Source organism: Lagopus leucura, unplaced genomic scaffold (assembly GCF_019238085.1).
Source record: "Lagopus leucura isolate 7727_CA_CO unplaced genomic scaffold, USGS_WTPT01 Super-Scaffold_100001, whole genome shotgun sequence".
In the NCBI taxonomy this organism is placed as follows: Eukaryota; Metazoa; Chordata; class Aves; order Galliformes; family Phasianidae; genus Lagopus; species Lagopus leucura.
In genome coordinates, this window is record NW_024962262.1 from 3585039 (window position 1) to 3595346 (window position 10308).

At 43.6% G+C, this 10308-nt stretch overlaps 2 protein-coding genes across 3 annotated transcripts in view; both read right to left on the minus strand.

Annotated features, from left to right (window-relative positions):
• The window catches only part of LOC122177588 (mitochondrial intermediate peptidase), a 67327-nt gene extending 66898 nt beyond the window's left edge, over positions 1 to 429 (minus strand). The window contains exon 1 of the mRNA XM_042867137.1: positions 265 to 429. Within this exon, the coding sequence (XP_042723071.1) occupies positions 265 to 429 (165 nt within the window). The remainder of the gene's footprint in view (positions 1 to 264) is intronic.
• A 300-nt stretch (positions 430 to 729) lies between these two features.
• On the minus strand, positions 730 to 9744 carry LOC122178201 (complement C1q and tumor necrosis factor-related protein 9A-like). Of its 2 annotated transcripts, XM_042868236.1 has the most exons (4): positions 8424 to 9744; positions 5910 to 6101; positions 3949 to 4011; positions 730 to 1934 (listed from the first exon to the last, which is right to left on the minus strand). In XM_042868236.1, exons 2-4 carry the CDS (start codon positions 6073 to 6075, stop codon positions 1141 to 1143), a joined length of 1023 nt encoding a protein of 340 aa, XP_042724170.1. In that variant the 5' UTR covers positions 6076 to 6101; positions 8424 to 9744; the 3' UTR covers positions 730 to 1140. The 2 variants fall into 2 exon arrangements, with proteins under 2 accessions (XP_042724170.1, XP_042724172.1); XM_042868238.1 differs by lacking the exon at positions 8424 to 9744 and having other exon boundaries at positions 5910 to 6188.
• Positions 9745 to 10308: the final 564 nt, after the last annotated feature.

Genomic DNA, 10308 nt, shown 5'->3' on the forward strand with positions numbered 1-10308 from the left:
ACACAGGCACACAGGCACACAGGCACACAGGCACACAGGCACACAGGCACACAGGCACACAGGCACGGCTCCCTCCGCCCAGCACCCGGTTTCCTCACATCCCGGAAGAGGCCGCAGTTCGGCCCCGTGGTTTCCAACACGCCGTGCACGCAGCGCGCACCTCCCACACCATGTCCCGCATCCTCCGGCTTCCGCGATCGGCGCAGGCCCGCCGTCCCCTGCCCTGCCCTTGCCCTTCCCCTGCCCTGCCCTGCCGCCGCTCACCGTTTCCCTGCCCGCCGCGCTCCTGCGCTGCTGCTTCGCATCGAAGGCGGCACCCACGGGGCACCAGCTGGTGCTGACGGCCCGCCGTCCCGGCGCCCCGGCCGCCCGGCCCCGCAGCGCAAGGCCCAGCGCCGTAGGCAGCGCTCGCCGGCAGCCGGCCAGCATGGCGGAGCGCGTTAACGCCGGCGAGGCGCCCGGGAGCTCGGCTCCGGGCACGACCGCGACCTCTGCGCGTTCCGGCCTGAGGCGAGGAGCGGCGCTCGCGAGCGGGAAGCGGAGCGGGAAGCGGCGCCTCCCCTCAGCCCGGTCGGCCCCGCGCTGCCTCCCCGCGGCCGTGCGTTGGAGCTGACGAGAGCGGCTTAGGACGCCGGACTGGGTCAAGGAGGAGTTCAACGCTCTTTGGATTTATGCCGTTTCTGTCGTCTCGATCCGTGTTTCAACAGATGGGCATGAGAACTGTTTGTTTTCTGCTATATTCAGATGGAATTGGCCAGCGGAAACTTTATTGGGGTGTACTGAGGGACACAGGCATATGGCATTAATGGATGGAACAAACAAAACATGAGACAGGAAATAAAATAAGGATTAATCTCTAAAAAAAAAAAAAGAAAAAAAGAAAAGCAAGGAAAAGTACTAAGTAAACCAGCATCGAGTTTGCTTGCAGGCTGGATGTGGCTCTGGGCAGCCCGGTCTGGTGGTTGACAACCCTGCATATAGCAGGGGGGTTGGAAATAAATGATCACTGTAGTCATTTACAACCCAGGCCACTCTATGATTCTGAGTTTCATAAAGAACCTCCACCGCTTTGAACAGTAAGATTTGGGTGAGCAGAAATCAGACAACAATTCACTCAAGTCACAGATTAACAGCGTGGCTTCATGCTGTGAGTTCCGGCATCTCAGAGGTGCTGAACAGGAGGAACCCTGTGAAGGTGGTATCATCATCAGCATCTGCAAACAGCCCGTTGAAGCTCTCTCCTCGGTGAGCCTGCAGCCACACCTCATCTCCTGCCCGTAGCTGAAGGATGGCAGCTCCCGACGCCTGGTCCTCAGCACCCTGGTATCCATCCATGGTGTGCAACACCTTGATCCCATTTTTGACTAGAGCTACTCGGACATTCCTCGAGTAGACAGTGATATGGTAGGTGAAATAGTAAACACCAGAGAATTTGCAGGTGAATTTGCCGGTAACTGGGTTATAGTCACTTAGGCCATTATAAAGCACCTTGTCGAACTTGATTGGGTGACTGTGGGGAGGGAACTTGGTGGCAGCTGTAAGGCCTACACTGAAAGCACTCCTTGGCAAAACTGCTGTGGCACCTGTGTTTCCCTTGTCTCCTCTGTCTCCTTTCAAGCCTCTCTCCCCCTGAATTCCTGGACTGCCCGGTGGCCCCAGATCTCCAGTATTACCTTTAGGACCTGGATTACCAATGGGGCCAACTGGCCCTGGCAAACCAATTATTCCAGGATGTCCAATTTCACCCTTTGTCCCTTTTGGACCTATGGGCCCAATGTCTCCTTTTAACCCCTTTTGTCCTTGCAGTCCCAGCTCTCCCTTCTGACCTTTGTAACCCACTGACCCTATAATTCCTTTTGGTCCTAGTTTCCCAGGTCGTCCTCTTTCTCCTTTATCTCCTTTGTTCCCCTTCTCTTCAACAGTTCCATTGGCTCCTAAGTGGGAAAACCAAAAGGTCCAGTGGATTAGTGAGTCAAAACATGAGTTTCAGCACAAAAATGTATGTTTATGTCACCACTATATATACCGTGCTCACCACATGTACAGTGTTTCATACAAGTGAGTTCAGAATAAAACAGAAAAGCCTGCTATTACAATAGAAGACAGGGGCCTTTGCTGAAAGCAACAAAAATTAGCTCAAAGAAAGGAAGGTGTGATTAGTCTACAGGCTGCTGATAGCACTGACAGCTCAGATCATCTCATGTACAAACAGCATCTGTTCAGACCCATGTTCTCAGCCTTTGCTATATGTGAGGGAGACAGTTTGCAATTTCGTCAGAGAATCTACTACTTGAGCAACACACAGATCTTACTTGCCATGAGTTTATATAGTTCCTACATGATGGGATTTTGTTTGGGTTACCTAGATTGCTGTTGAATTGCAACTAAGCTTTTTGTATTGGTATTTGCTTTCACATGCTCCATTTATTCTTCATTCACACTTGGAATGAATCTCAAAGCTTTTGAAAATCCATCTGTACAAAGTTTTGCAGAGAAAAGCCTTATATTTTGAAAGGCACATTAGCAACTGATAGACATAAGTGCTAGAAGATGCCATAATGTCCATACACTCAATCAATCAAAGCCAGAGTCTGATCATTTCTGTGTGAAAGCTTGTGGCTTTTGGTATTGGGAATAATACTGTATGTAAAATGTGAACTTTACAGTTCTCAGCTCAGAGTTGAGAGTATTTGGCAGCAGCAACAAAGTAAAACCATGAAATTCTGTGGTTAGCCTCTTGGAAAAAAAGCACAACAGATCCAACAGGCCACTGACATGGGAAGAGAAGATAGCTCTGTAATGCTTAACATTTATGTTTTCGTGTCTCCCTCTCCTTCCTTCTAGTAGACTGAGGAAATGTCTGAGAGCTGTAGAGCAGCCTGTAATTACTCCCATGCAGTGCATATTCCATGGTGTATTTCAGAATAATCCTAAGGATTTTGGAGAACCTGGGTGCAGTATTTGGCAGATTTCAATGCTTTTGGAAATATAAATTGTCTATGCACGGTTACTCCAAAAGGTGCATAAGTCCAGCATCACCAAGTTTCCGAATTTGTGTTCCAACTTGCACAATGTCTCATTGCTTGCTTTTATTCACAGATCATCAGGAGACTTTCTAGATGTGTGTAGTTTGGCTAAGCATGTGGTGTAGCCATTTTCTATCGGCTTGGGCTGTTGGGATTATGGAAAAGTTTATGGTTGCTGTGATGAGATAGGAAAAGCATCACAAGAATATGGGAAATGGGATCTGAGGTGAAATGCTGGTTTTATAGAATGCATGGCAACTCTTGTCCTGTGGTCGCTGGGGGCTGCTTTAAGCCAGGATGCTGGGGCTAATGCCTCATGGGCATATATTTTAAAATACTACTGAAGATGCTGGCTTAACTCTGGGCTGTTTGCATGAGGTGTGATTACACAGAGGCATGGAAAAGGTGCAGGAGATTAGAATCGTGGAATTATCCCAATTAATCCCAAATTGGAAGGGACCCACCTGATTGATCTTATTGAATAACAGGATCTACTGTATTTTCAGGTGTACAATTCATGTCTTTTGTAATTCTTTTTGAAGTACCTTTGCCTGAAGGTACATACATGCCTATGGGAGCTTCAGTTTCCTTGGATAGCTACAGATGTGATGTCTGCCTCAGCAGCTGACAAAGGGATGAGCAATAGGAAAGGTGAAGTCATAGGCTGAGCAGATAAGTTATATGGCATCATCAGAGGCAGCAGGATGACTGGAGGGAGCAAATCTCTCTTGTACTGTCAGCCTCTACCCCTTCTGAAAAAAGGTTGCCATGGTTTTATGATTTTTGGTTATTGTATTCCACATCATAACATCATGTAGTGCACTAGGAGTTAAACTTTAACATTACATTGCTACAGCTAGAGTGTATAGCATGTCCAATGCTCATAAACCCATAGGCCACTAACAAATTGAAGTGCTCTGACCTTTTTGTCCTTTTTCTCCATTTGCACCATCTTTCCCTGGAGTGCCAGGAAGTCCTGCTTCCCCTAGTACAGAAGAAAAAAACAGATCTTCATTAAACAACTGTAGTACCAGAAAAAATGGGATTTGAATCCTTCTCTGATCATTCCTCTTCAAGTTTGGCTAAACAATAATGTAGTCATTTTATTCCTGACTTCCGGTGCATGCCACTGCTGAGGCTTTTATCTCATTGGGAGAACAGAAACTCTGCTTGGGAAGAGCACCTTTTTGAGACAGAGTTCTTAACATAAAGAAGGGGGATACTGAAGTATGTGGATGCTGGTCAACATCAATGAAGTGAAAACCTCTTGTCCTCTTGTTGCCTTCATCCATGGAAGATGACATGGAAGATACCAGCAGGAAAAGGAGTGAGGAAGCTACTTTCAGAAAAAAAGCATTACCCTAACAAAAAGCCTCAAAGTGAAACAGTGATTAACTGCCCCCAAAGAAAAGACATCTTAGTGTCGACCTGACTGTCAGTGGCTCAGAGCAGACAGTAAGCAGCAGGTAACTTTCTTACCCAAACTGTAAGTGCTGATTATTTTTCAGCTGATCTAATTTACTGTGTAGGCACACAAAGAGTTGTGGTGTACTGGAGAGGGGAGTGAAGGGGTGGCAACAAGATCGAGCAGAGGTTCCTGCCTGCACCATTATTGCCACCAAAGAAATGCAGTCAAATTACACCTTCAGCACTGATTGCAGCACTCACTTCCTGTGGAGGCACAGGTTTTCCTGGCAAAGAAAGTGATTCATTAGCTTTTGGGTTGTGACTGCACCAGTAACTCTATTTAGATCAGGCATTTCCTTTGGCTTAAAAGGCATAGTAAAACATTGTAGCATATTTCAAGTTAATTTCTAGCAGACTGTTGACCTCAGTTTGTTTTGCATACTGGGTTATGTGCTACACTGAAAAAAAAAAAAAAGAAGAAAAAACAGCCAAAAGCTGTGATTCACAATCTGCAAGATCAGGATGGCAGAAGGCTTTATCTGATGAGCACAGTTTCAATCTGGATTGATTTGTGCACACAATAGGACTGTTCATGACAGGTTTATGCATTAAGCCATGATGCCCACTGTGTGATGCCCCACAGTTGCTGACCTGACCGACAGCCTGTTGGGGAAAAGCTCTCCTACTAAAATTTGTGAGCAGATATGAAGCAGATTTGTGTTTGTTCTGTGTTTCGCATTCTGGACTTGTGACATTTCTGATGAAGTGTTGTAAGTCCTTGTCTGCGAGTTCATCCTCTGGTAGATCCCTGGCCTTGATGATGCAGCATGGATGCAAAGGGCAGCCTTATCCTGAGGCTTAAATTACCACAGGAGTTCTTGTCTTCGGCCTGAGGTTTCCTGTCTTCAGTATTATATGCAAATCTCTACTACAGCCTACTACAGCAAGCATAAATCCTACACTGTTTTTTAGATAAGGTCCTTCCCTGCCCTTCAGTGTAATGGTGCTTATGTTACAGCAAGTAAGGACACTCTGAATCAAGTCCTACAAATGTAAAATGTTGGTAATAAATATAAGTCTTCTTACCTCTGCACATTTCTTATTGCACTTTTTTTTTCTTTTAATTGGGCTTGATTTTTTTTTCTGAAAGTATAGTTGCTATTTTAAAGATGCAGAAATATGTTTACAGGCTTCAAAATGCTTGAGCAGACCTGAAAATATTCCCTAAACAGAAAGTAAAGGCTTTCATTTTTGAATCTGTTTTTGTCCCTTGGACCTGACCTCTCTATTATCTCTATTTTGCTTTCATTAGGTCTTTTATCTCATATCTCCATCCTCAAACCAGAAGGTGATGGAAGCCTGAGACGTTTTCTGAAGGCTAGCTGGACTTATCTATTAATGCAGGGTGCCAGGCATCTTTGGGAAACTAATAGCAAACTATTTTGTACTTCCAACTCTTTGTGTTGAACACAGTACCTGTGTCTCCCTTGTCGCCTTTTGAGCCATCACGTCCGTCACGACCAGGTATGCCATTGTGCCCAGGATTGCCAGGAATGCCAGGATATGCTTGGGTACAGATATCCTGCTTTTGTGCTTCTTCTGTGCTGACTGCAATAGCCAGCAGTATAATCCAGCTTTTCATTCTTTAGAAAGGTTAAATGATCTTGGCTGAAAGATGTAAGAAAGGAAGAGTACATTTACTTAGGTCTGTGTGATTGGTTTTTTTCTCACATTTAGTTTGTGAGCCCAAAACAGTGTTGGGGAGGGAGGAAAAAGAAATGGGCTTTTCAACATATCTATTGTTTTGTTTTGTTTTATTTACAGGTCTCTATATAGCAGTAAATACCATCCTTGACACTACTGGGCTTTATTTCCAATAATAATTGAATGGGAATATCAGACATACCTTTGTCGTGTGGGTTCTGTCTCGTGTTTTCTAATACAGTGTGACCAGTGGAAGTAACTCTGCAAGGACTGTCCGTAGAGATACTGATGCAGGTAGATGGTGAGCAGCTGAAAATCACCAAAGCTCTGGGGAAGCTAAGGGCTACCCCTCATGTCCTCGGGATCTAGCCAGCAACCAACAGCTCAATACCTCCCATTGAGTTTCCCACTGTTCTGTTTAAACCATCAGAGTACTGACAAAGCATAGATTTTGTGAATATGGTTGATCTTAAACTGTATTTCAAGATCATAATAAAAAAGCAGAATTGATCATCACACTTCCAGTGATTTGATTTACTCTGACCAACAAAATTCCAATGTCTGGCAAGTCCACAAGGAAATGTGCTGTAGTTGCTGTCCTAAGGCCTAGGGCACAGGCAAGATTTCAAGCCCTGGGGGGTTGATTCAAGTAAGAGTAGTGACCCTACACTCATACACAAGGATTCATACAACGTCCTGTTCCTTTAAGCTGCTGTTCAGCTTATATATAACACACAGGCACTCTTTGTCATAATTTCTTCATTCCCCTAGCCAGAGCAGCACTCACACAGGAGCTGCTTCATGGCTGCTGCTGCCTGACAGAAGCCTGTCTACAGCTTCGAGCTCACTCCTTCCATTCTGAAAGACTTGATAAAAACAGTACCCTATGCGTTTGAAGTCAACATACCCCTTCTCTCGGGGCTCCAGATCAGATAATGTTGGCCATTAATAACCCAGTATTTATCTAACAGCTTCTTAAGGGAAAAATAATATAACTGAGCCAGTCAGGCAGTTTGCAACTTCTCCATCTACATTTCTTCATGACTCCTCATGGCTACAAGTTTGTACCTCTCGTCTCCCATGAGCTGCCTGCAGGAGGTGAGCTGAGGTGATTCAATCCCTTAACTTGGCACAAAACAATAGCATTTGTTGCTGTTGTTGTTTCTTCTCTTTTATCACAGTTAGTCTTTTTCTGGGTTAATAAGTTGAGTGACCTCACAAAGGGTCAGAGCTGAAGCAGAGTGAGATGAGGACAAAGATGTGAGGAATCAAATAAGAATTTTTTTGCAAAAGCAGATCTTTAGTCTAGTTCTCCCCCTCTCATTTAACTGTGCTTCATAAAATCCAGCTTATTTTCACACTTTCATTAGGGAGCCCTTGCTGTTTTATGGCTTTGAAGAGAGGTCCACTGAACAGGAATTGGACTTGCCAATTACTCTTTATAAGAGTAATCAGTGGGAAGATGTTAAAAAGAGGGACAAAAATGAAATAGCAACAAAATTAATTGCAAAAATTAGTTGTAATAAAATTAGTATTTTATTTGATGCTATTATCTTTAAATAACAAATGCACAGAAGCTTAGCCTATGGAGGTTAATGGTAGTCAGAATAAGTACATTTTATGTAATTGACTTAAAATTATTTCTTTCATGAATAAGAAGTAAGGCTAAGATCAGTTTCCTTTTGAAATACTAACTAGGATTGTGACATTTCAAGTGACCATGTCAGAGAGACACCAGTATATATTCTCATTAACAACAATTGCACCTTGGTAGGAATATTCAATGTAAACATTCATTCAGTTTATAGGGTAGGATAGCCCCACATTTCTAACACATCCTTTAATATTTCCTCCTGTTTTCCAAAATATTCCCAGTTTTTCAGCAGTTATGTAAATGTTGTTGGCGGTGCCTTTGCCAGCAGCATACAAAGGGGTGTTTGGTCACACACCAGCAAAATCTCTCTTCATCTGCTGCTGGTTTGTACCAAAGGGAGTTGAAAATACATCAAACTTTTGCTATTTCCGAACTATAAACATTTGCTGCCTTAGTCAAAGAAGTCTACAGCAAAGTGAAAGGAAGAAGTGCTGTATGGGATGCTGTTAATATATGAATTACCCCATGGGGAAGTCTGACAGTCCTTGTCCTCCCACAGAAAATTCCATTCCCAGTTGTTCAAGGTATTCTTTTGTGCCTAAGCATTTCATCCCCTTACACGCACTTCTCAGCACACAACAGCAATATCATCATCATCAGCAGCAGTGTATATATCGTATCTTTGCTCTTACCTCATTCACTTTGTACTTGCAATGTTCTTGGGCATCTTTCGGTATTACATAAAAGCTTCCCGTAAGGGAATGCAGGCTCCAGATATGTGCCTTGAGGACAAGCACTTGTTTGGTCACTGAATTCTCAAAGGTCAGTGATTTCATTTTGAGAGCTGTTCAATAATTAAAACAGAGCTAAACTGGAATCTCTCTGTTAATTCCAATAGTAAGCTGAAGTGCTCTGTACTTCAGCTTTTGCCACGGTTATGTGAAATAAAATTGTTAGGATGAATCAGTAAAGCTTTGATATGCCTGTTCCATTATACAAATGTGTTATTTAAGTTTGTAGGACAGAACGCAGGTCCCATGGCGTTATTTTAGCAAAGGAAACTTACAAAGGTCAGTTAGCAGTTTATGATGGAAGTGGGGACAAAAAGAATATAGAAATTACAACAAAATTAGAACTGTGAATGTGACATCACCAATGTTAGGTGATTATGGAAAAGAAGTAACAGGGCTGAGTTAAGTAAAGAAATTGAATGGCAAAGAGCTTTTCACGTGTAGTTAGCAAGCTCTCCATTGCTGTTTGAAGGGTCGGTCATAGTTACAGCACCTCTGAGTTTATGACCCAAATTTGAAGAAGCCATAACTTGATGCTTCGGTGCATCTTATTGACATTACTGAAACTGCTGCTCTCCGAGGCCTAGCAGGAAAGCAACTCAGTATATCATCAGCTCCACAAATGCTGATCATGAACAGTGAAGGGTGAAAACCATTAGTAAAAGGAGTTAAATGATATAAGAAGTGGCCTCAGTTCACCCTGGTTGTGCAAGTGATTGAAAACCTTGTGTCCGGGGTGGTTCCCGCACTGCTAACAGCTGACAAACCCGGTCTGTCCATTGAACAACCTTTTAAAAAAGCCAGAGCACAGCTGAGCAGTGAATGGTTTTCACTAAGATCTTCACCCCCACCCCGTGGTAATAAAAAATATTACAAGCTTTATGGTGAGAAAAGGTGCATTGTGCAGCAATTAGCTGCTCTCCTTGAATCATAGAATCATTGAATCACCAAGGTTGGAAAAGACCTACAAGATCATCCAGCCCAAGCATCCACCTACCCTATAGTTCTCACTAAATCGTATTCCTCAGCACAACATCTGAATGTTCCCCTAACACCTCCCTGGCAGCCTATTCCAGCCTGACCACTCTACTGGAGAAGCAGTATTTCCTAATGTTCAACCTGAATCTCCCGTGGTACAACTTGAAGCTGTTCCCTCTAGTCCTATCACTGCTTGCATGAGAGAAGAGGCTGACTCCCACCTTCCTACAACCTCCCTACCGGCAGTTGTAGAGAGCAGTATGGTCTCCACTAAGCCTCCTCTTCTCCAGACTGAACAATCCCACCTCTGCAGCCAAATTAACCTATTTGCTATGCTAATGTGAAGAAATGAGAGCCACTACAAACAATGCCTTTCTCTTTACCCCTCAGACCAGCACTATTAATCCAATTTGATGCCTTTTTGTTGGTTTTATTGAACGCAGAACCAAGAAGGACAAACGTTTCCATCAGCTGTTTTGTAGCATTCCTTGTCACAGAAAAGATGGCTCGGAAGTAGTTGTGCAGAAGCAAAAGGTCATCATTCGTTCTTATCAATGCTGCACCTGAGTGGCAGGAAATGCATATATGGTTTTTTTAGATTGATTAGTTTGATAATTACCTTTGTTAGGGCTGAACATGACAGTAGCGATCATGGGATATATAGTTATTATATATCCAACTGTATGACTGGGTATCTCCAAAGTCATAAAACGAAAAGCTTCACCTGATAGATCAGCTCTTGAAGAACTTAAAAGACAGTGCTAAGCAACTCCCTACGGAATTGGGCCTGAATGTCAAAACATTAAAT

Bases quoted from the DNA above. Each gene is read 5' to 3' on its own strand.
- LOC122178201 (XM_042868236.1), bottom strand. From the start codon at position 6,075: ATGAAAAGCTGGATTATACTGCTGGCTATTGCAGTCAGCACAGAAGAA. The intron at 4,012-5,909 runs GTACTGTGTTCA...CTTCTGTACTAG, and splicing joins AGGCGACAAGGGAGACACAG to GGGAAGCAGGACTTCCTGGC. The intron at 1,935-3,948 runs GTCAGAGCACTT...TTTCCCACTTAG, and splicing joins TGGAGAAAAAGGACAAAAAG to GAGCCAATGGAACTGTTGAA.